Here is a 25,712-nt window from a genome sequence, read left to right as displayed (position 1 = left end):
AAAAGGTGCGAAAATTAAACCTGTTGACCCAGGAGGAGAGAGTCCTATCTACCGCGGGGACCTATACACCGGTAAATGGGGGAGCTGCTGCCGGGGGGAGCTGCTGTGGGGGGGAGAAGGGGCCCGCTGGCTTACCACCTGCTTGAATCCGGCTCCTCTTGATAGATAATAGATGAGGATCACATCAGGAGCCCTCGGAAGTGAGAGGGTCCTGGAAATGAAGATCCTCCTTCCCGCACCGTCTCCGGACGGTGCAGAAGACGGTGTCAACCCCTTACCGGAAAGGGGAAGGCCACCACCGGTGACCACTGTCTTCCTCTCAGCTCTCTCCGAGGAGAGGAGTGAGGAGGGGTAAGGCAAGGACTAGCCACTGAGAGTCACCCTGAAACACCCCAAAAGGGGGACAGGGGACAAAGTCCTGCCAGCGGGTCCGAAAGTGGTCGATGTTGGTGATACCACACTGCTCTCTCGGTCGCTTAAATGTGGGAAAACAGGGTGAGAACTCTGCACCCTGTTACCCGACGAACTGTATCTGAAAAGCAAAGGGAAAAAGATTGATAAATTCACACAGAAACCTGTGAAAGAAAAAACACTGCGGATCTGGGGTTAGATCCAGGTCCGCCTCCTACAGACACTAAGCTTAAACTGTGGTACTTCCTGCCTGTCTGTGAGTGTATGCTATGAAGGAGGAGCCAGTTTTTTGCTTTATTTGCATAGTGTCAGCTTCTTAGCGACAGCAGCATACACCCATGGTTACCTGTGTCCCCCAATGAAGCAATAAATGATTTATATACTCCGTTTTAATCATGTGATGTCATAGGCCTAATGGAAAAGAGAAGAATTAACTGGGTAAAAGGGCAAAATGAGCAATTGCAAGTACACAGTGCTATATAATATGATAACTTCAATATATTAAGAGGTAAAAATGTTGATGAGAGAATTGCTTCTTTAAACATAGACCCCAGAGATCAGGCTTTATAGGCCTCTTCTTTACTGCTAGCAACAAAGTGGATAATTACTCAATAGATTTATATCAATTTATAAAAATTGCTAAAGTAAAAAATACTGTACACCCCTATACTTGGCACAACACCATTGAGCTTCATATAGTCAAATAATGACACAATGAACTAATCTACTACAAAATCCCATTCGAAAAAGCTCTATAAGAACCCAAAAACATTTGCAAGACTATGTCTTACTGTTGGCTATAAAATAAAAACACTAAAAGGAAAATGCGTTGTAATACTTAACAAATGAAACCACCACACATTTCTACTAGATGTAATATGTAGAGGACAATAATAGAATTTATTCAATGGGTATAAAAAGTGGAGGGTTTTCACACAATTATTAATAAGAATGCTAGTGTGTTTCAGAAAAGGTAATGGTGGAAGGGTCGATGACTTGGTCAGAATGTTGTTGGACTTTCTGAATTCTCCATTAACAATAATTTTCTTGAGAATCTTTCTCAGAACCTTTAAAGAGAAAAACAATTATAATAAGCAAAGTGAAGAGAGTGATGTAGAAAAAGGAAACAATAGAAACAAGCTTAAAGGGAACCTGTCACCAAAAAAAATGCTATTACCCTGTAGATATGGGGTTAATGTGCAGGTTATCAGCGTTACTAACCTGCCTGACACCTGCTCGTAGCCGAACACTGGGGGGAGAAATTGATCTTTATTCTCCCCGGCAGCATTCGGTTTCAGTCACAGGGGTGACGCTGGCGAGGGTTCAGTCACTGTTCTGAGAATAAAGAGTGGCCGCTGTAATTGCGCTCCCCGCCCTGACTGACAATCCCTCTGCCTTGGAGCTCAGCTGTCAGTCAGGGACAGGGGCGCGATTACAGTGGCTGCTCTTTATTCTCAGTAGTGCCTGAACCACCACTAGTGCCGCCCCCGTGACTGAAACCGAATGCTGCCAGGAAGAATAAAGATAATTTTCTCCCCGCAGTATTCAGCTACTTGAAGGAGCTGGGCAGGTTAGTAACGCTAGTAACCTGAAGATTAACCCCATATCTGCAGGTTAATAGCATTTTTTCTGATGACAGGTTCCCTTTAAACAGGTTATTTTTTACCTTGAAAGTTATTCCTTATCTATGGAATAGGCAACAAATTTCTATTTGCTCGGGGTCTGACTGCTTGTTCCCCCATAGATCTTGAGAACTGTGATTATGAAGAACCCCATGTTAATGGAACAGAGGTCGATCATGCACAATGACGTTCAATTCATTCATTCTATTGGAAGTGCCAAAGACCAGCCAAGTCCAGCGCTCGACAATCTCTGGTGCTCCCATTAAGAGTTAATGAAGCAGTAGTGTGGATCCTCAACCACCGCCATATCCACATTGGGGTCTTCACAGCTACGGTTCCCAGAATCGCTGATGCCAGTAGTGGTCAGACAAAAAGCAATCGGAAAGTTAGACATTATTTAAAGAATAGCGAATAACCTTCAAACTTATATTGTGAACCGGTTCACAGACACCTGCTGTCAGAGGAAAGTTGGAAGGTCAGCAGATACACATTGGTCTGTACTGCTGTATCAGCAGACATTCATTTCATGTGCATGGGTACCCTTGTACTGTATAACCATTTTGTAACACATTTTTCATGACAAATATTTAATGACAAACACTGTTATCATGTCTAGACAGAACATCTGAGCAACCTAAATGTAGCTATTCTCAACCTGAAGGATGTTGCAATGGCTTACTTGACATGAATACAATACTTTCTATTATATGAAGGTTATTTCTTTCCCAGACAATGCATTGTTATAATATTAGTTAAAGTCTTGAAATTAAGAGACCACCACATCAAAACCCTGTCATGGCCAGCCCATTCTCCAGACCTGAACCCCATTGAAAACATCTGGAATGTAATCAAGAGGATGATGGATAGTCACAAGCCATCAAACAAAGAAGAACTGCTTACATTTTTGTGCCAAAAGCAGTGTGAAAGATTGGTGGCAAGCATGCCAAGACACATGAAAGCTGTGATTAACAATCATGGTTATTCCAAAAAATATTCATTTCTGAACTCTTCCTGAGTAAAACATTAGTATTGTTGTTTCTAAATGATTATTAACTTGTTTTCTTAGCATTATTTGAGGTCTGAAAGCACTGGGTTTTTTTTTTAATTCTGACCATTTCTCCTTTTCAGAAAAAAAAAAAATACATTTATTGCTTGGAAATTCGGAGACATGTTATCAGAAGTTTGTAGACTAAAAAAGCAATTTGCATTTTGCTCAAAAATATACCTATAAAGAGAAAAATCAGACAAACTGAACATTCGAAAATGGTCTCTTAATTTTTGCCAGAGCTGTATAAGCAAAAATAGATGAAACAATGCGGAGATACAGAAAGAAATTGTGAGAATCAATGATGCACATAAGGGCGCTGAAATACACGGATGAAACGAATTTGACAATTAAAGAATGACAATAAAATACAAAGAACATGGCTTCCTTACTGTGCAATTTTGCAATTCGTAGCTGACACGTATCTTCCAGTATAGTGGATATTACACCGCACCACATTATTGGTGAAATCAGACTCCAAAACAGAGTACTTGGGATTGACTACTACCTATAAGACAAGCAATATTGATTAATGGGAGACACTATGATAACCTACAAGAAGATACCTTTCAGCTCACTTACCTTGAGTATATAGTTTCCAGGTTTTACTTCTGTTATATCAATCCATTGACAGTCAATGTCAGCATTATAAGTATCATAGCATCCAGGACTTAGACCCTAAAAGACAGACATACATTGTGAACTCTAATACTGTAAATGCTTGGTAAGAAATGCTAAAAAAAACAAAATATAATATTAGCAAATACATTAGCAATAGTATAACTATTTACCAAAGGACCCATAGTCGCTCACCTGAGTGTGAGACGTACATGCATATCTCTTGAGGTTCCCAAAGTCACATGTGGTGTCTTCCAAACAGAAGCTAGCCTTATGTCCCTCTGCCACTTTCCGCCCTGTTGTGGCATCCAGCAGATCATAATGACTGAATTCATCCATACTATGATAGTGCCTGGAATGGAAAATTCCAAAGTCAATTGTCTCCTTCTAAACTACTTTAAGAGATTTCCACCCCCTCCTATGTCAATTCTCCCCCAATGTGCATTTTCTCGTGATATATGATACAATATTATAATCATAACATTGAACCAGTAATGACCAAATAAATTAGATCAAGACTAAACAAATTTTCATGGTCCGTAACAAATCATTGTTATTGTCTTTGACAGTAAACTTGTATTATTCCACCTAAGGCTAGTGTTAGTGGCAATAAAGAGCTACTTTAATGACAAGAAAAGGTGGATAATTTAGAAGCAGTATACTGATAACCTTCTGGTACTCACTGATGGCAGCTGTGCCATTCCCATGTCTGGCGGGGTCGTGTAGGCAAAAAATCTGCAGTTCCCTGATTCTTCACTCTTTGCGGGAAGCGAAGCAGAACTCTAACATCATAATCTGTAGAATCTGCTGCATATGCCGAACTGAGAAAATAAAGAAAACAGGAGCAGTTACATTGTGTCATATACCTTATGTTGTCAAGATACCTTACAATTAGTGTTGAGCATTCCGATGCCGCAAGTATCGGGTATCGGCAGATATTCGCGGTTTCGGAATTCCGATACTGAGTTCCGATACTTTTACGATATCGAATACCGGAATCGGAAGTTCCCATAATGCTATGAGCCAGTTTGATTTGATTCAGCCAATGACAATCCTCTGAAGTGTGGGCACATCCTGTTAGGCATGTAGGCATGTTAACTAATATCATGGCTGTGTTTGGCTGCTGAAATGATGTCATGATGCACTATAAAAGCCGCTGCTGCCGCCATTTAGGGTTCACTCTGCTGTGAATTCAGTTAGGGACAGGCTACTGCTCAAGACTGTGAGGGACAGATAGAGAGCAATTTTACAAATCACATTGTGCTTTACCCAGGCTACATTCTCGATAAGTGTAGCTTTCTTTTGCCTGGCAGCAGCACTAATCACAGCTGTCTGCAAGGTCTGTGTGAGTCCAGCTCACGCTGTGTAGTGTGTCCTGCAGGCACGTCTGCTTGTAGGACGTTCAGCGGGTCACTGCCTCATACAAATTTTTTTTTTTCTTGCTGCAAATTTTTCATTCTCCTATTAGTGTGCATCCATCCGTATCCATATACATTGGTTGCAAACACTATAGGATTAGAGAGCAGAGCCTTTCTGCAGCCTTTCAGTGCTAGTGCCCAATTCTCTGCACTGTTCACGGCTGTCTGAGAGGTCTCTGTGTGAGTGCAGCTCCCGCTGTAGTGTGTCCTGCAGGCATGTCTGCTTGTAGGCTGCTCAGCGTGCGTCACTGCCTCATACATATTTTTCTTTTATTGCAGCTCATTTTTCATTAATTCTCCTATTAGTGTGCATCCATCCATATCCATCTACAATGGTTGGTTGCAAACACTATATAGGAGTAGATAGAGGAGCCTTTTTCCTGGCTTGTGCCCTGCAGGCGCAGCCAGATTATTTAGAAAATTAGGAAAGGGAAAGGGAAATTTGTGCTCACCAAAATAGTCCTATAAGCCAATGTCTCTGAGGAAGAACCTGGTGTAAGGTTCGAAACACGTCAGGCGTGGGGGTCTGTTTTCCCTTTTATGGTTTTATCATGAAATTATGTGAATAAAACTTATCGTGGATTTTATCAAGTCTCCAGTGCCGGATCTTCCTTCTCTCTTCATGTTTGCAGCCAGATTATTATTACCCTATTTTTTGGAGCCTCATCTTTTGCATTGTAGGTTACCTTCCTGCATTGTAATAGCTCCAAAAAGTTTGTGATACTATCGCTATCAAATCTTTTGCCACATCCTTTTTGTTTTTTTGAAAAAAACAAAACAAAATAAAGTTCACCAAACACTCCACTTGACAGTTGTGTAGGCCACATTAGCTCCTATTAAAGTGTAGTCCACACACTTTATAAAATTAGTGTTTCTTATACCTGTTAGCAGCTGTTCAGGAATAAGCACACTAAGCCCCCCCTTTCTACTTTTCTGCCTATCTTTATCAGACTACCAAGATGAAGAAGGCAGGGAGTAAGGCACGTGGTCGTGGGCGTGGAGTTGCAACAGGGAGAGGATGTGGGGATTCAGCAGGGAGAGGACGTGGGGATTCTGTGCCTGCTGCGGGCACCAGTGAGTCAGCATTCCCCAGTTTTACCAGGCAATAGTCCTTTATGCGAAGTTTGTAGGACCTCGCCGTACCCCACTGCTGCGTGACGAACAAATTGAAGCCGTTGTCGGATGGATGGCAGCTAACGCATCGACTTCAAATGACTTCCACGTCCTCTCAGGGCCAGAGCACTGAAGAGCAACCATCTGTCTCTTCACCACCTGCCAAATTGCCCAGGCAGTCAGAGAGGCCTGTACAGGAGCCATCAGTCTCTACTTCTGTTCTCTGAATCTGTTGGCTTGGAAAGAGGGGGCCAGCCAAGCAGCATTCAAGAATGTGAAGAAGAGGAGGGAGTATGCAGTGATGCACAACTGCTTTGTCCCTCTGAATCTGAAGAGGCGGGTGGGCCAGTGCCCATGGTCAGCACACTTCAGTACGCATCAGATGATGATGAAACTCAGGTGCCACTTTCTGGTGCGTACGGTGCTGGCGAGACTACCCAGGAGAAGCAGGTGTTTGAAGAGGGGAGTGTAGATGATGAGGTCCTTGACCCATCATGGCGTGAGGAACAGGAAGGTGGTGGGAGCAGCTCTGAGGAAGAGATTCCCTGAACAGACAAAACAGGAGGGAGGGGGCAGACTTCGTTGCCTGTAGCCTCCACTTCGGCACCCGTTAGGAGCATTCCTCTTCCAAAAGCCAAAACGGGCGATCCCAAGACTCGCAGTGCGTGGTCCTTTTTTGACACAGTTGCAGATGACATTTGCTTTGTCAATGCAAGCTGTGTCATCAGAAAGTCAATAGAGGGAAAAGTGTCAGCAACCTCAATACCACAAATATGTGGAAACATGTGCGGACCAAGCATGTGGTGGAGTTACAACGACACACTGAAGACGTAGGCCAACCTACAGCACCACCTACCACCTCTTCAGCTCGTGTTGTAGCCTCTTCCTCCAGCTCACACACAGCTGGTTCGGCTTCCTCACAGGATTGTCGTGGAAGAACCTCTGGCACTGTTGTCCAGAGACCCAGTGACATTCCACCCACAGCACCACGTTCCCGTTCATCCTCACACTCCCAGGCCACTCTACAGCCATCGGTAGCACAGGCATGGGAGAAAAGGTGGCCATACTCGGCAAACCATCCCCGAGCACAGGCTCTGCATGCTGGCATTGCAAAGTTACTGGCCCTTGAAATGCTCTCATTCAGGCTGGTGGAGACTGACACCTTCAGGAACTTCATGGCATTGGCAGTCCCACAATACACTGTGCCCAGCCGCTTTTATTTCAGCAGGCAAGCCGTCCCTGCCCTGCAAAAGCATGTGGAGGCAAAAATTAAACATGCGCTACTAAACGCCGTCAGTAGCAAGGTCTACCTGACCACCAATGCGTGGACCAGTACCCATGGACAGGGACGATACCTTTCCCTCACTGCCAATTGGGTCAATGTTGTGGAGCCGGGTACAGATCTTGAGAGTGGCACTGTACGTGTTCTGCCAACTCCAGGGATTACAGGAATCCAGTCTGTACACATTCACTCCTCCTCATACTCCAGTTCCTCAGAATCAGCGCTGCAGGAGCCTGTTACGACCGATATGAGCACAGCCGTGGCCAAACGTCAACAGGCCGTACTGAAATTAATTTCACTGGGGAATCAAAGCCACACAGCGCAGGAGCTCTGGAATGCCATCAAGCAGGAGAGCGACGTGTGGTTTGTGCCAGCGAATCTCCAGCCAGGCTTGGTAGTGTGTGACAATGGCCGAAATCTGGTGGCAGCTCTGGGCCTAGGCAAACTCACTCACATCCCATGTCTGGCACATTTGCTCAACTTGGTCGTGCAGAGCTTTCTGAGGGACTATCCAGATCTTGATGCACTGCTGCACAAGGTCCGCATAGAGTGCGCTCACTTGCGGCGTTCCAGCACGGCAAGATCGTGCATTGCAACTCTGCAGCGCCGATTACGCCTTCCGGAACATCGCATAATATGTGACTTACCCACCAGGTGGAATTCAATGTTACATATGTTGGAGCGGTTGTGTGAGCAGCAGGCAGCAGTAATGGAGTACCAGCTGCATCAGGCGCAAACAAGTCGCACTGTGCGCCGGTCACACTTCAGCACCACTGAGTGGGCCTCTATGAAGGACATCTGCCTCGTTTTGCGTGCCTTCGATGATTCCACACGGATGGCGAGTGCAGATGATGCACTAGTCAACATGACTGTCCCCCTTATCTGCCTGCTTCAAAAAACACTGCAAGCACTAAGGGAGGAGGTTTTGGAAGAGGTGGAGGATGAGGAGTCCCCAATGCCATCTGCTTCTGGACAGTCTACGCTACGTGGTTCCTCACAAAGGCCTAGGCAGGGGACACTTTGTGAGGAGGATGAGGAGGAGTCAATGGAGGAGGAAGACATCTCGCCTGAGGAGGGAGGTACACAATGCTCTAGTCAGTATGTACAGCAAGGGTGGGGTGATGCAGAGGAGGCAGAGATGACGCCTCAAGCATGGGACAGCGTTTCTTCGGCAGTTGGGAGTCTGCCGCACATGGTTGATTTCATGCTGCAGTGCCTGAGAAATGACCGCCGCATCGCCCACATTCTCAACACGGCTGATTATTGGGTGTACACCCTCGTAGATCCTCGCTACCGGGACAACTTACAAAGCCTCATAGCACCGTTGAACCGGGAGCGTAAAATGCGGGAGTACCAAGAGACACTGGTACACTCCATCATGTTCTCCATTCCACCTGAGAGCAGTGCTGCTAGTGCTTTACAAAGCAGCTCTGTGCGTCGAGGCAGTGGAGGAAGCTCTGCACAAAGAGGGAGCAGAGGCAGCGCCTCAGCACAAGGCAAGACCAGTATGGCCCAAATGTGGCAAAGTTTTGTGTGCCCGCCACAAATGTCTACACCATCACAGACGACTCCAGTCAGCAGGAGGCAACGTTTCCATCAGATGGTGACAGACTACATGTCTTGCCCTGTCAGTGTACTCCCAGACGGCTCTTCCCCCTTCAAGTTTTGGGTCTCTAAGCTGGATACATGGCCAGAGCTTAGCCAGTATGCATTGGAGGTGCTGGCTTGCCCTGCTGCCAGTATATTATCAGAGCGCATCTTTAGTGCCGCAGGTGGTGTACTAACAGACCGTCGCACGTGACTATCCTCCGATAACGTTGACCGGCTTACTTTTCTGAAAATGAACAAGGCCTGGATCTCGCCAGAATTTGCAAGTCCTCTTCCAGAATAAATAATTGGTTGGCAACAGTATCCAGGTCTCCTGTTGTGTTCATGTTTCTACCACCTGAACAGTAATCCCTGGGCTTCAACACAGCCAGTTGTTGCTCAGAAGTGCTGTCCGCACAGAGAAAAACACTAGCTCCTGTGTTAGTGGGGATCAGTAATGCCTGCTGCTCCCCTGCTGTGTGGACGGCAATATCTCCTGCTGCCTCCACATACAAAATATATCCTATTCCCAACCTGCTCCAAGTAGGCCTCAGCCTGCTCCATGATTGATCCTGGGTCCAACATCGCCAGATGTTGCTCGGAAGTGCCGTCCGCACAGAGAAAAACACTAGCTCCTGTGTTAGTGGGGTGCACTAACGCGAGCTGCTTCCCTGCTGTGTGTACGGCAAAGTCTCCGGCTCCCTCCAAAATCACAATACTACTGATTTTTAACCGTGCTCCAACTAGGCCTCAGCCTGCTCCATGATTCACCCTGGGCTTCAACACAGCCAGTTGTTGCTCGGAAGTGCCGTGTACACAAAGAAAAACACATGTTCCAGTGTTAGTGGGGTGCAGTAACGCCAGACCGCACTTTTGAGCAGCAACTGGCGGTGTTGGAGGCCAGGGTAAATACTAGAGACACTTGAGCCAGAGGCCTAATTGGAGCACGGTTAAAATGAGTAGTAGTCAACAACACATATTCAACTTGATGAAATTAGGCATCAGCCTACACCCTGATTGACCCTGGGCTCCAACATCATCAGTTGCTGCTCAGAAGTGTCTTTGGCACGGGTACTTCCTCCTGCCCATCCTTGCTCCAGCATGCCTGCTGTTTCCGGGTAGTGTCAACGTCACTTTGCCACCAAAACGTTGTCCAGTCGTGTTGCGGTCAGGTTAGCCAAGTCTATGGTGCCTGCATTTTAGGTGCTTCCTATGTGGGCTGCGGGTTCTGGTAATAAAGGCTTGTTCTGTAGTGCTAATAGGACAAGCACCCCCTGTAGGACTGTGTGTTTTGATAACTGCGGCCGGCTCGCGGCCTTGCAACGTTGTTTTTCAGGGGTAGTTTCTGCTACCCCTCCGGGTTCCCGCACCATCAGCTGGTTCTCGGCAGTGCCTTTGGCTGAGGTGCCTCCTTCTCGGTATCCGACTTCCAGCAACGTCAGCTGGTCCTTGGTAGTGCTTTGTAGCACAGGTACCTCCTGCTTAGTAACCGTGTTCCAGCACCATCAGCTGGTCCACGGTTGTGCCATTGGCTCTTGCAGCTTCTGCTACCCATCCGGGATCCAGCACCGTCAGCTGGTCCTCGGCAGTGTCTTTGGCACGGGTACTCCCTCCTGCCCAACCTGGATCCAGCACGCCTGCTGTTTCCGGGTAGTGTCAATGTCACTTTGTCACCAAAACATTGTCCAGTCGTGTTGCGGTCGGGTTAGCCGAGTCTATGGTGCCTGCATTTTAGGTGCTTCCTATGTGGGCTGCGGGTTCTGGTAATAAAGGCTGGTTCTGTAGTGCCAATAGGACAAGCACCCCCTGTAGGACTGTGTGTTTCGGTAACTGCGGCCGGCTCGCGGCCTTGCAACGTTGTTTTTCAGGGGTAGTTTCTGCTACCCCTCCGGGTTCCCGCACCGTCAGCTGGGTCTCGGTAGTTCCATTGACTCTTGTAGCTTCTGCTACCCCTCCGGGTTCCAGCACCGTCAGCTGGTTCCAGGCAGAGCCTTTGGCCTAGGTGCCTCCTTCTCGGAATCAGAGTTCCAGCAACGTCTGCTGGTCCTTGGTAGTGCTTTCTAGCACAGGTATCTCCTGCTTAGTAACCGGGTTCCAGCACCGTCAGCTGGTCCTCGGTAGTGCCACTGGCTCTTGTTCCTTCTGCTGCCCCTACGGGTTCCAGCTCCGTCAGCTGGGTCTCGGTAGTTCCATTGACTCTTGTAGCTTCTGCTACCCCTCCGGGTTCCAGCACCGTCAGCTGGTTCCAGGCAGAGCCTTTGGCCTAGGTGCCTCCTTCTCGGTATCCGAGTTCCAGCAAGGTCTGCTGGTCCTTGGTAGTGCTTTTTAGCACAGGTACCTCCTGCTTAGTAACCGAGTTCCAGCACCGTCAGCTGGTCCTCGGTAGTGCCATTGGCTCTTGTTCCTTCTGCTGCCCCTCCGGGTTCTAGCACCGTCAGCTGGTTCTCGGCAGTGCCTTTGGCTGAGGTGCCTCCTTCTCGGTATCCGAGTTCCCGCAACGTCTGCTGGTCCTTGGTAGTGCTGACTAGCACAGGTACCTCCTGCTTATTAACCGGTTTCCAGCACCGTCAGCTGGTTCTCAGCAGTTCCTCAGCCTTCTTGTACCTTCTGCAACTTTTCCAAGTTCAAGCTTGTGGAAATGGTTTTTGGTTCTCACTCTGGATCTCCCTGACGACGACAATGAAGACAACGACTCTGAAGACCACACCGAAGAAGAGCAAAAAGATGACCCTGAAGAAGATGACTAAGAGGACAAAGAACATGAAGACAACCACCAAGATGCTGTACAACAAGAGACAGAAGACCAAGAAGCAGAAGAACAAAAATCAGAAGAACCAAAAGCAGAAGAACATTAAGCATAAGACTAAAAATCAGAGCAAAAGATATTATCTTAATTATAAGCAGAAGAAGACTAAGCAGTGTATGGGGGTGAGTCCGTTCCTCCTCGTGGTGTCCCTGGAAAATGCCTGCTGCTGCAGGCCAAACTGAACGCGGACAAATCCTGTTGTACATCTTTTGTGACAGGCAGAACAGAAGGTGTAATCTTCAAACTTTTATAGATAACAACTACAGGAATGCCTGTCACAAATAACAATATGATGAAGAAGAATAGGAAGAAGATGAAGAAGTAGAATATGAAGAAGAATAATAGTTGAATAAGAAGAATATGAAAAATGTAAAAGAAAAGAATAATAGGAAGAAGGTGAAGAAGGAGATAAATAAGGTGAAGAAGTTGATGAAAAAGATGCTGCTGCTGCTGCTGAGTATGATGGAGAAAGTGTGGGAGAAGTAAAAAAGAAGGTGAAGAGCATGGAAGTAGTGAAACATACATATCTGACAAAATATAAAAAAGGTTAACATAGGCAATATCTTTGTAACTCCGAACGTCTTTAAAAAAAAAAAAATATTCCTGCTATTCCATTGGATTGGGCTAAACCTCTATGCCTTTACTGTCTCCTCCACCTCCCCAATACATTCTACATTATTCTTAGTTGTTTTTCTTCATGTAGAATTAAACTACAAGGAAAGAAAGGGTTTTTTTTAATTCCGATACCCGATACTTTTTTGGTATCGGTCCGATCCAATCCAATCCAATATTTCACGATATCGGATGGTATCGCTCAACACTACTTACAATACATTGTTTTTCTCTATGTAAATGAGCAGAACTTGTTATAACACTCTGTCACATATTATATAGTAAGTAGTGATGAGCGCACGTGCTTGGATAAGGTGTGATAGGATAAGGTGTTATAAGAGCACGCTCAGGTGCTAGTAGACTATCTTCGGCATGCTCGATTACTATGCTCGATTCCCCCACCTGCATAACTCGCCTGCATAGCTTGCAGCTGTTCGACAGCCGCACCACATGCAGGGATTGCCTAACAGACAGGCAATCTCTGCATGTGTTGCTGCTGTCAAACAGCTGTGAGATATGCAGCCATGGTGACTTGAGCATAGCATTCAAGCACGCCGAAGATAGTCTATTAGGATTGCTTGGTTATGGCTCATGTAGGCAACCAGAGTTTTGATCCAAGTGTGATCCATCAAAACATCGAATTGCACTCGGACTAATGTTATTCTATTGATCCGTGCACACAATTGTGCATACAAATTGTAGCATGCACAGTTTGCCTTAGATAATAGGATTGAACTCGGCCATTGAAGTCTACAGGTGCTTGAAAAAACTCAGCCAGCACTCAAATGACATCTGAGCGCGGTCCAATTTTCACGGGCACCCAGAATGGAGAGGATAGAGAAACGTTTTTTTTTTTTATTTTCCACATCCTAGAAAAACAGAACCCATTCTCATTATACTCCGCTCAAACTCTGATTAGCATAATTGGAACGTTTTTATCTGTGAGAAACAATCGTGCGACCTTCACCTTAGCTTACAAATCCAGTTCAATATATCCTAAACATAGCCTGCTAGTAGTTCAATGCATGCATGACATATACGGTGTATATATATATATACAGTGCCTACAAGTAGTATTCAACCCCCTGCAGATTTAGCAGGTTTGATAAGATGCAAATAAGTTAGAGCCTTCAAACTTCACACAAGAGCAGAATTTATTAACAGATGCATAAATCTTACAAACCAAAAAGTTATGTTGCTCAGTTAAATTTTAAGAAATTTTAAACATACAAGTGTGGGTCAATTATTATTCAACCCCTAGGTTTAATATTTTGTGGAATAACCCTTGTTTGCAATTACAGCTAATAATCGTCTTTTATAAGACCTGATCAGGCCGGCACAGGTCTCTGGAGTTATCTTGGCCCACTCCTCCATGCAGATCTTCTCCAAGTTATCTAGGTTCTTTGGGTGTCTCATGTGGACTTTAATCTTGAGCTCCTTCCACAAGTTTTCAATTGGGTTAAGGTCAGGAGACTGACTAGGCCACTCCTACACCTTGATTTTTTGCCTCTTAAACCAGACCTTGGTTTTCTTGGCTGTGTGCTTTGGGTCGTTGTCTTGTTGGAAGATGAAATGACGACCCATCTTAAGATCCTTGATGGAGGAGCGGAGGTTCTTGGCCAAAATCTCCAGGTAGGCCGTGCTATCCATCTTCCCATGGATGCGGACCAGATGGCCAGGCCCCTTGGCTGAGAAACAGCCCCACAGCATGATGCTGCCACCACCATGCTTGACTGTAGGGATGGTATTCTTGGGGTCGTATGCAGTGCCATCCAGTCTCCAAACGTCACGTGTGTGGTTGGCACCAAAGATCTCGATCTTGGTCTCATCAGACCAGAGAACCTTGAACCAGTCTGTCTCCGAGTCCTCCAAGTGATCATGAGCAAACTGTAGACGAGCCTTGACATGACGCTTTGAAAGTAAAGGTACCTTACGGGCTCGTCTGGAACGGAGACCATTGCGGTGGAGTACGTTACTTATGGTATTGACTGAAACCAATGTCCCCACTGCCATGAGATCTTCCCGGAGCTCCTTCCTTGTTGTCCTTGGGTTAGCTTTGACTCTTCGGACAAGCCTGGCCTCGGCACGGGAGGAAACTTTCAAAGGCTGTCCAGGCCGTGGAAGGCTAACAGTAGTTCCATAAGCCTTCCACTTCCGGATGATGCTCCCAACAGTGGAGACAGGTAGGCCCAACTCCTTGGAAAGGGTTTTGTACCCCTTGCCAGCCTTGTGACCCTCCATGATCTTGTCTCTGATGGCCTTGGAATGCTCCTGTGTCTTTCCCATGTTGACCATGAATGAGTGCTGTTCACAAGTTTGGGGAGGGTCTTAAATAGTCAGAAAAGGCTGGAAAAAGAGATAATTAATCCAAACATGTGAAACTCATTGTTCTTTGTGCCTGAAATACTTCTTAATACTTTAGGGGAACCAAACAGAATTCTGGTGGTTTGAGGGGTTGAATAATAAATGACCCTCTGAATAAACTTTTCACAATTTAAAAAAAAAATTAAACAAAGAAATAACATTCTTTTTTGCTGTAGTGCATTTCACACTTCCAGGCTGATCTACAGTCCAAATGTCACAATGCCAAGTTAATTCCGAATGTGTAAACCTGCTAAATCTGCAGGGGGTTGAATACTACTTGTAGGCACTGTATATATATATATATATATATATATATATATATATATACACATATACATACAGTATATATTTTAGAAGTAGATTTACTTAATATGTGAGCAACTGTTCAGTAAATGTAACAAGACAATCAATGTGCTGTAACAGCTCTTTTATGCCTTGAACATTGTTAGCAGCCTGGTTCTTATGAGCTGCCTCAACCATGTAGTTAGAAATGTCACTTAATGATTCCCATAGGAATTTCATAATTTCTCCAAGCAGTTTATCGTACAATTTCTTTGCCTAAAAAGGAAAAACATAACTGAGCATGCAGACGTGTTTACTGCAGCTAAATGCTAAACATTTAGGGGAACACAATGACACAAACGACAACGGACAAATGCAAAAGATTATTTTAGGGTATTATTCTTGAGTCAAAGAGTCAAGTTATTCTTATCAAGGATATGGTATCAGGTTTTTTTTTTTTAGAGTTAAAATGTCACAAATTTGCAAAGTTATACTATTTTACGTGGCCATAGTTACTTTTAATAAGTTGGAAAGTGGGCTTGCAAGCAAGGTTTGAGATTTATCAATTGAGACCAATGTGGAAAAAGTTGCAATTTTCACTCTAGTAGGATTGGCGTAATAAGTGGAAAAACAGCTTGAGGCTATGTGCACACGTATGCAGAAAATTTCTGCATGAAAACCGGACTCCTTCCCAGAAAACGCGCTTTTTTTCCCGTGCGTTTTCCGCACGTTTTTTGCATTAAAAAACGCACGTTTTTTATGCGTTTTTTCCGGAGCGGCCCCCGTCTCATAGAAAATAGTTAGAAATGCGGATTTTTCTGCAAAATTAATGAGCATGCTGCGTTTTTTACCGCAATGCGTTTTTTTCGCAGAAAAAGACGCATAAATATGCACAAAAAGTACAGAATTCATTAAAATGAATGGGATGCTTCTTTTAAGCGATGTTTGCTGGTAAAAACGCTTAAAAAAGGCGATAAAAACGCTTACGTGTGCACACACCCTTAAAGTTATATTTGCAAATATGAATCAAATATCTAAAACATCATGCAGCGCTCTGATAAAAAAAAATGGTGCAAATGACCACAATGCAGCCTTGACAAGCAAAACTGACTTTCAAAATTCCTCTAGTGAAAACTTCCCCAATTGTCTTTACTGCTTGTTAGGTCTCATTCAGACGTCCGATTTTTGCATACAAGTGCTATCCGTGATTTTGAGCATTCGTAGCTGTGGTAGTCTGTTGGACCTCTCACATGTATGTTATCTTTTGTAGACTTAGAGAAACGCGGAAAATCATGGAGACCTGTCCGGGGGTCGGATCAAAATCAGCAATGCAAGTCACTGGGTCTGTGAAAAAAAATCGGATTGCACTTGAATAACATCCGAGTGAGATCCAATTTTGATGGACTGTCAGAATGGAAACGTGTATAATTTTTTTTTTTTTTATTTCTCCATGTTCGAGAAAATCTAATGGCACTCTGATCACACTGATCAAACTACGATCACAGCCTCTGTTTTTACCATTTGTGTGAATTAGGCCTATAATGAAGACTAGAAATTAGAAGCATCAGGCAAACATTTGTGCAATACTAAATGAAACTCCATTTGAACACTATTTTCTCATTCACATGTAAATGTTTTCTGCCTTAAAGAAGCACTCTTATTAGCTTTTCTTCCCATAAACCTGTTTAAGGCTGTGTGCCCACGTAAGCGTTTTTGAAGCATTTGTCCCAGTCAAAATGCTTCAAAAACGCATAAAAGAAGCATCCCATTCATTTTTTTAAATGAATTCCGCACTTTTTGTGCACATTGATGCGTTTTTTCCGCGCAAAAAACGCTTAGCGGTAAAAAAAAAACGCAGCATGCTCATTAATTTTGCGGAAAAGTCAGCATTTTTGCTATTTTCTATGAGTCAGAAAGCACGCAGAAAAAACGCGTCAAAAACACTCAGTTTTTAAGCCAAAAACAAGCGCAATACGGACAAAAAACGTGCGGAAATAAAACGCGTTTTTTCTGGGAAGGTGTCCAGTTTTGAAGCAGAAATTCACACGTCGCTTTTTCACGGCAGTTTTAAACACGCGATTTTGCCGCGAAAACGAGAAAAATAAGCATCCCATGCATTCCTATGTGATTCCACAATGCTGTGCTAATGCTGCGGTTTTCTCCGCAGCGGAATCGCTTCGCGGTAAAAAACAGCATGCTCATTAATTTAGCGGAATAGCGGCGATCCCGCACCTATAGGAATGCATTGTTCTGCTTACTTTCTGCATGTGGCTGTGCACACCATGCGAAAAGTAAGCAGAACATTTGCGGATGGTACCCTCGATCCGGAGGAGAGGAGACTGTCCTCCGGGCTTTGGGTACCATATCCCTGTAAAGAATAGAATTAAAATAAAAAATATTGTTATTCTCACCTTCCAGCGTCCCGCGCAGCCTTCCCGCCTCTCTCCACACTCCGGGCATCTTCCGGTCCCAGTAATCCTTTGCGAGAATGACCGCGATGATGTCGCGGTCTCGCGGGAGCGCGACTTCTCGCAGTCATTCGCGATGATGTCACGGGAGCGCGACGTCTCGCGGTCATTCGCAGAAAGGATTACTGGGACCGGAAGATGCCGGGAGCATGGAGCGAGGTGGGAAGGCTGCGCGGGACGCCGGAAGGTGAGAATAACAATAATTTTTATTTTTTTATTATTTTTTACATCCTATCTTTTACTACTGAGGCTGCATAAGCAGCCTCAGTAGTAAAAAGTTGGTCACACTCGTCAAACACTGTTTGACGAGTGTGACCAACCTGTCAATCAGTTCTCCAAGCGATGCTCCAAATCGCTTGGAAAACGCTAGCATTCTGCAAGCTAATTACGCTTGCAAATCGCTAGTTTTTCCGCAGGAATTTAAAATGCGATTTTCCCGCGGAATGGAATTCCGGAATTCTCGCGGTAACTTCCACGAGAGTTCCGCTATGTGTGAATGTAGCCTAAATGTCAGTGTAGTGTAGGTGTATTAATATACCCACCGGCTGCCATATTCTGTCTACCCGGCGCCAATCCGGTCCTCTTTTGAGATACTTGATGATGATTCAGATTCCTCCGGATTACACTGCGCTTTGTGTGATCTGGATGTGACCTCTACAATGTCAGCCTGTGGAGCATCAGAAGAAGACTCCATAGCAAAAGAGACTTCAAGCTCACACCCAGAGTACAGTGCAATCCGGAGAGTCTGAACTGTCATCATGTGGATCGGAACGGTGCTGGTTACCGGAGAAGATGGTGATCAGTGAGTTATTACCACACTGACAGTTACATAGGTTTAGGTGAAGAAAAAAGTTAGTGGGATCGACACAATGTAAATAATGATATAACTTATCTTGTAGAGACCCTGAATTCCAGCCAATATTATAGCTCTTAGCTACACTCACAATTTTGCAGTCTTTGGAGCTGACAGCATGGGTGGTCTGTATTCTAGGAATTCCAATGTTTACATGAGCCTTCCTGAACACGTCTGGGTTTCCAGTACGTATGGTATCCGCTTTTTTCCATGGATACCACACATACCTATGATAACCTATGCTGCTATGCACAAGTCGGTGTTTTTACAATGTTTAACATTGAAAAGTATAGAAGTTTTGTAATATATTTCTTTATTTATCCATTGTGCAAAAACACTGATTGTAGAAAAGGGACACACTGATGGAAAACACCGATGACACCGATACGACTTTTACACATACGTGTTTTATACAGTCGTGTGAAGGGGGCCTAGGATATAGTACAATAATCTAAAATGGGGAAAAACTAAGTGTGTGTTCAAACGTGGCATTTTGTTGTGCATTTACTACTTTTTTTTCCACTCATTTTTGTTTTGAAAATGCAGCATTTCGCTGACTCAGCAAACTGAATGAGATTTTTGAAATCTCATGCACTTGTTGCTTATTTTTTATTTTTTAAACTGCTTCAAATCTGCAGAATGTAAAATCCTTCAACGTTATTGCAGCATTTTCCACCCATGGGGAAAAAAACCATAATAATGCATCAAAAACTAGCACAAAAACATGGTAAAAATGCACATTTTTTATACAGATTTTTTCCTACTAAGGGCTCATACTCACTTGCGAGAGACTCACATGATTGTTGTGCGTGTCTCTCGCATGAAAACCTGGCACTGTCGCCGGCACTCGGACCGGAGCGTGCGGCTGCATAGAAATACATGTAGCAGCACGCTCCGGTCCGAGTGCCGGCGGCAGTGCCAGGTTTTCATGCGAGAGACTCGCACAAGAATCATGAAAGTCTCTCGCAAGTGAGTATGAGCCCTAAGAGACAAATACTTGTGCACATACCCTAAGGCTATGTTCACACGTTGCGTTTTGCTGCATTTTTTCCACAGACAAAACCTGCTCTCTTGACAGTAAAGAAGCTGCTTACGAAAAGCAGGTTTTGCTGAGTTTTTGCTGCATTTTTTGTCTCTTGCACATGTTGATAAAGTTTAGTGGACCAAAAAAAGCCTGATTTAACTTCCTTAGGTTTTTGCACCAAAAAGCAGCAAAATCTGATAATTGCGTTTTTTGCGCTTACCGTACCCATTGTTTACTATGGGTGAAAAAAGCAGAAAGAATTGACATGTTGAAGTTTGCAAAAACGCAGCAGTTTTTCAAATCAGTCAGAAAAAAAACTGTGTGATTTCTGAAATCTCAGACTTTGCTGGTACTGTAAAACGCAGCTTAAAAATTGCATAAAAAAAGCTGCAAAAATGCAACATGTGAATAAAGCCTTATATTGTTCTTGTATAGGGGCCACTGCTTTTGGTGAACATAGCCTAACAGTCATACTTAGTAATAATACTGATAACATTTAAGGTCAGAACATTTATTTTAAATTGTAAAACATTCATAGAAGAACTTTAGGGCTCGTGCATTTTCAGTTTGAGTGCAATCCAACAAAACATTGGCTTGCACTTAGTGCAATGTTATTCTATGGGGAAGTGTACTTATCCAAGTTGGATCTAATTATTGGATCGCTTTCATGCAAATCAGTGAGCAGTGGAAAACATTGGACTGCACTCATTCCAACATTAATCTATGGGGACATGCACATGTCCGATTTTTTCCTAGGACCGGTTTGATACAGGGAAGAAATTACAGCATGCCAGTGTTGGATCTGATTATCGGATTGCGTGCATTCATGCAAATCAATGAGTCCGTGGAAAAGATCGGACTGCACTTCAATGCCATCTGAGTGCAGTCTGATTTTCATGGACTGACAGAATGGAGCAGATGGAAAAATGTTTTTTTTTTTTTCAACCTTATCCTCTTCCAAGGAAATTGGAGGACACTGTGCTAATCACTAATGCTAAGCACTCGGAGTTTGATCAGTGTGATTAGCATAATCGGCCCGATTCTCTCAGATAGAATAAAATACTGTTGTGTGACCCTCAACTAAAAAGAGAATGTATATGTACTATAAATCAATCAATGGGACAAACATTGCATCGACAAAATGAAAACATTTTAGACGTTATGTTTTTAGATAAATTTTGTTGGAAATTTGTTGTTCCAAAAGTGTCTACCCTCACAGCAAGAGCTTTGCCCATTATACAGATCATGTACTGTTCTTTAAACACAAACATGAACCGTAGAAAAGATTTGGAGTAAGGCAGCAGTCACTAGATGGGAGAGCAATGGAGCAAAGTTACTGTTTGTCTATAACGTAACAGCTTAGAGAACATAGTGTTCAACAACTACTGGCTCGTGTATGTGAGAACAGAAAACCCTTCAACAGTCAAAGGGTAGGCAATTTATTTTATCTGTATTTCCTACATTTGCTCTACTTTTCTAGATCATCCTAAAGTTCAAGGTAATAGCTGTAAGAAACCAAACTTTTTGTATCGCTAGTTGAAATATTGTTCCGATTGGTTGCTGGAAGTAACTCCTCCACTTTCTCAACTCCTAAAGCCAGGTTCACATTGCTTTTAACCAAGCGCGTTCAACGCATAGTGTTGACGGGCTGGTTAAATGGTATAGCATAACGCGATCGCTGATTCATCAGCGCTAGCGGTGACAGAGCCTCAGACGCTGCAGCCCGCGTCTGAGGCTCCGTCACTGAATGACGGCACATTGTGAACGCGTGCCGCTTTACGGCATGCGTCGCGATGCGCCCGACAATGTAGGGCAATGGCAGCATTAACAGACTGCGTTACAACGCGTTATGCCGCGGTGTATGAACCCAGCCTAAATGAGTGTGAAAAGAGGATTACTTTTGACTTAGGAAGAACCCAAAGTTCATTTATGCTTGGGTTTAAGGCCAGGGACAACAATATTAGACAATTGTCCAATGCTTTAAGACAAATGGCACCAGAATAACTGGCAGGCCTTTTCTCCTTCCTAAATATGCATGTTGTTTAGGAGTTCAGAGAATAGAAGTCTCAAAGTGGAGCTAGTTGGTCTTATACCATGTTTGCATTTGGACCTAATCCAAAAAATCAATTATTATGTAAAGGAACATTTGAATTACAGAAAAATGTTAATTGTATTGAGTTGTCTCTGAAATAGTCTTGTGTATGTGCATGAATCACCCTACTCAACATCTGCCTGGTAGCAGGTCTTCTAGTACTGGTGACTGAGTTCTTCTAAAGACAAGCACAATTCCTTTTAGGTCAAGGTCACACTTGCGAGTGCAATGCGAGAAACTCGTGCAAATCTCTCGCAAGAATACACGGCACTGAAATACATGCAGCTGCAGACTCCAGTCCCGAGTGCCGGGTATTGATGCGAGAGACAAGTTTCTCGCATTGTACTCGCAAGTGTGACCCCGGCCTTTATTTTTCCAAAAATGAAAGTTCTGATTGATTGCTATGGGTGATACTGTCATTTTTATCAGAACAATGTTATAGCACTAGGCTTTTCTGCCAATGGTTCCTAGTAAAAGCTCATCTAAGATCCTGAAACCACAGGTTGTAGATAAGAAATTAATTTGTATTCTGGAACATATTATGAGGGTACAAACCTCGAGAGACAACGTTCTTCTGCTGCGCAGCGTAGGGAATATAGATGAGCTCGCTGTACATACGTTGCAGCCTGGACATAGCTTGGATCAGGAACCAAATCAGGAAGCCCTAAAACAGAAAACAAAATTAACTAGTATCATTATCTGAAGAAAATAAAAACTTATGGTAATTAGACAATCTCCTTTTGTTGAATGGTTTTCTTAGACCATCCATTGATAAGTTTTAATCTTTGGAGAAACCCCAAACAAATGTTTGATACCCCTACAGTACTGCAATACGGAAATTAGTATTATCTGCCTATATAGAGACTGTGTGTGCGACTTGCAGCTGCGCTGCATCCTCATGGGGGAGACATACTCAATATAAGTTTCTGCTAATAGATGCATGTTCGAAAATCTCTGTTCTATTATTTCAGAATTCTCTAGGAGAATTTTTGAAACGAGACTTTCAATGAGAAATCACAAGAACTTTGCAGAGGTACATCTATTTTTCATGGCAATATCAAAAAAATCTGCTCAAAACAGTAGAGATGAGCGGCTTTGTTCGAATTCGGTTCCGAATACGATCAGCATCAAATGATGTTTTTGCAATATTCGTCGAACACAGCCAAATCGTCATTACGAAATTACCGAATATGTTTGGAACCGATCATTAAACATACATTCGGCACGAATAGTGTTCGAATATGGCACAAATATGTCAAAATAAGATTTGGAGCCAAAATCCTAACAAATCTCATCTCTAAACAACAGTATTCAAGCATCCCACTCCCCCCTCCACCCAGGTACAATGTACCTCAATGTACTGTCAACTATACAACTAGTTATTTTTCAAGATACTTGCAGTAAACTCACCTCTTCCACTGTGCCCATTACGAAAAACACTCCCAACACTGGTTCTTCCTTGTTGCCCAGTCTGTGACTCACCTCCATTGCTTGGAGTATTAGCCGCCCGACTTTGTGGTTGATAATATTCTGGCCTTTGTGCTCCATAGTAGCCATCTCCCTGACTTACTCCCCCATATGGGGGAAATCCTGCATCACCACCTCCGCCTGCCACAGGAGGGCGAACTGGATCACTGTCTACAGGGGTATCACCTCCTCTGAAAAGGCTATGGGCAAATCGTCTGTCAAGTCCATCCTGGGGCACAGCAGGATTGACTGGAGCTGGCTGCCTAGGGGGCAAAACGGGTGGAGCAAAATATGGTGGTTGAGCAAAAGGTGGAGAAGGTTCCTCATAGAAATCTTCATAACCTCCCCCCCAAGGAGGTTGTGCAGCATAGCCACCACCACCTCTTGTATAGCCATAATTTTCATCATATGTCTGAGGATAAAATTCGGGCATCTGGGGCACAAAGGGTGGCAGTTGTCTTGGGACAAAAGACTGACCTACAGAATTTTGGGATGATGACTGACGTATTCTAGTACTTCCACCTCTTCCACCACCTGCACCCCCAGCACCTGCAGATGGAACAAAACGACTTGTGCTAGCTGTTTCAACAGTCCCTTGCCAATTATCTGGCACTTGGCCAAAACCAAAAGGATGACGAGTATTGCCCCTAACTGTCTGAGATCCAGTGCGTGGTAAGGATGGTGCTTGACGGCGGAGATCCACTCCACTTCTCCCTCCATCTACTACAACTCTAGTTCCTCCTGTGCCCTCTCCTGCAGGATGGTATTCTGACCCCGAATTCAGTAGCCGGTAACGTCTTCCACTTTCTTCCCATTGTATCATTTGTCCCCAGCCTGCCCCATCCTGACCCAGGCACAGGGAAAGTCCTGACAGAAATAGACATAGTTGTGCTAACAGAGCCATGGTGGTGTCCTCCCTTCAGTGACAGACTGAGGAATGTGGTAGTGAGGTGCCAAGCTAACCGGCTGAATTGAGTAAAGCTGGTCTTCAATGTTCACATGAACAAACACATGTTGGTGAGAACAGATATGGGTCAATAGTGTTTCCTTGCTGTAACTGGGTGATGAGATAAAAAGTTGTGAGCAAATCTGAGGTCTGGTAACAGGAATCAATACAGCAGTAAAGCAGAAGAGATCAGCTACAGGTTCCTGTCATGTAGACCAGTGGTAGTTCAGCAATCCTTTACAGGTCAGCAAAGGATGGTGCAGATAGGAGAGACTCTGCAGGTCCCTGCCAGACACTTCTCAATTTCTCCAGCACAGGAGGGGTTATCAGTCACATTCTTTGTTCTCCAGGTCCTGTATTCTGGTCATGTCAGTCAATAACTTGCTGAACCTTGCAGTGTTGTTGGGTCCCTTGTAACCCTCTCCTCCTTATCTGTCTCCTCCGTCACTCCATCCTTTCTCTGTATCCATTTCTCCTATAACTTCCTGTTTATCCCCCTCTCCCTCACTTTTCCCTCTCTCCGCCCTCCTTTCCTTCCTCACTGCCCCTTCCCAAACTTTCACTCATCAGAACTGTGCAGTGCAGCTCTCCCCCTTATTCGCCACACTTTTCTGTACTGCATAGTTACACAACATGTAGGAATGATAATGTAACCTATTCTCTACTGAGAAGGCAAAAATGCAGTGCCTTAGAGGTGACGTTATGGTATGCATAAATAGGATAACCAATTTCCCAGTAGTTTCATAAAGCTGTAAAGAAAAACTATTTGAAGTGAATAAACACGAGTCCGTGACACGTTTCTATAGGTGACTTTACAGTTACCTGGCAACAAAGTAAATGGTGTAACTTGATGCTCATGCAAAATCTCCCACAAGTTCCTAAACAATAATGGGTCTTTTATAGTGTTAATGTTCTTATATTTATTTATTTTACTCATTTATATAGCGCCATTAATTCCACAGTACTTTACAGACATTATCGGTACTGTCCCCGATGGGGCTCACAATCTAAATTCCCTATCAGTATGTCTTTGAACTGTGGGAGGAACCCAGAGTACACGGAGGAAACCCACGCAAACACGGGGAGAACATACAAACTCCTTTGCAGATGTTGTCTTTGATGGGATTTGAACCTAGGACCCCAGCGCTGCAAGGCTGCAGTGCTAACCACTGAGTCCCCGTGCCACCCCATATTGTATGAACCAAAGACACCTTTTGGTGCCCCCAAAACTCCAGGGCCCATGGCCCACTGCAACCCCTGCACTCACTATAGTAACACCCTGGAACAATATACCGGATGGAAGGAACAGACAGCAACCTTCTCACTCCATTCTGTTTAATACAGTGGATTGGCTACAATGTAAAGAGCTGAAAGAGGCAATTGTGTAGATGGTCCCTTATACAGACTTCAATCTTATTGACTTTACAGCGAATTCGCCACAAGTGGGCTAGAAAAGATGGGTGTTCAAGCAGTTCCTTTCACTCATTCCATGCTAGGTGCCTTTACTGGCTACAATGTATTGAACCGAAGGAACAGTGTATGCATGCTGTCTCTTTTAACTCACTCTATTCTTTCTGACTATATAATTAGCTGGCTGCAATCGGTGGCGTAATGGTGGAGTCTGATGGTCCCCAATACAAGATTTGGACCTGATCCCTCACCCCCCCCCCGATATCTACACATGTCTTCCATCATGGTATAT

General features: G+C 44.2%; 1 protein-coding gene and 1 long non-coding RNA gene across 2 annotated transcripts in view; one reads left to right on the top strand and one right to left on the bottom strand.

The window, feature by feature from the left end:
• The window catches only part of LOC141093146 (uncharacterized), a 258,279-nt gene that overhangs the window by 115,594 nt on the left and 116,973 nt on the right, over positions 1-25,712 (top strand). The window lies entirely within an intron of this gene.
• LOXL1 (lysyl oxidase like 1) lies at positions 1,286-24,503 on the bottom strand. The gene is made up of 7 exons (XM_073579464.1): positions 23,008-24,503; positions 22,153-22,261; positions 4,380-4,517; positions 3,892-4,048; positions 3,661-3,756; positions 3,471-3,586; positions 1,286-1,478 (listed from the first exon to the last, which is right to left on the bottom strand). The coding sequence occupies exons 1-7, from the start codon at positions 23,966-23,968 to the stop codon at positions 1,472-1,474; spliced, it is 1,584 nt and encodes a 527-aa protein (XP_073435565.1). The 5' UTR covers positions 23,969-24,503; the 3' UTR covers positions 1,286-1,471.

Source organism: Dendrobates tinctorius, unplaced genomic scaffold, assembly GCF_039654945.1.
Source record: "Dendrobates tinctorius isolate UK_male_01 unplaced genomic scaffold, ASM3965494v1 ptg000062l, whole genome shotgun sequence".
NCBI classification, from domain to species: Eukaryota; Metazoa; Chordata; class Amphibia; order Anura; family Dendrobatidae; genus Dendrobates; species Dendrobates tinctorius.
This window is presented reverse-complemented; position numbering and strand designations above follow the sequence as displayed.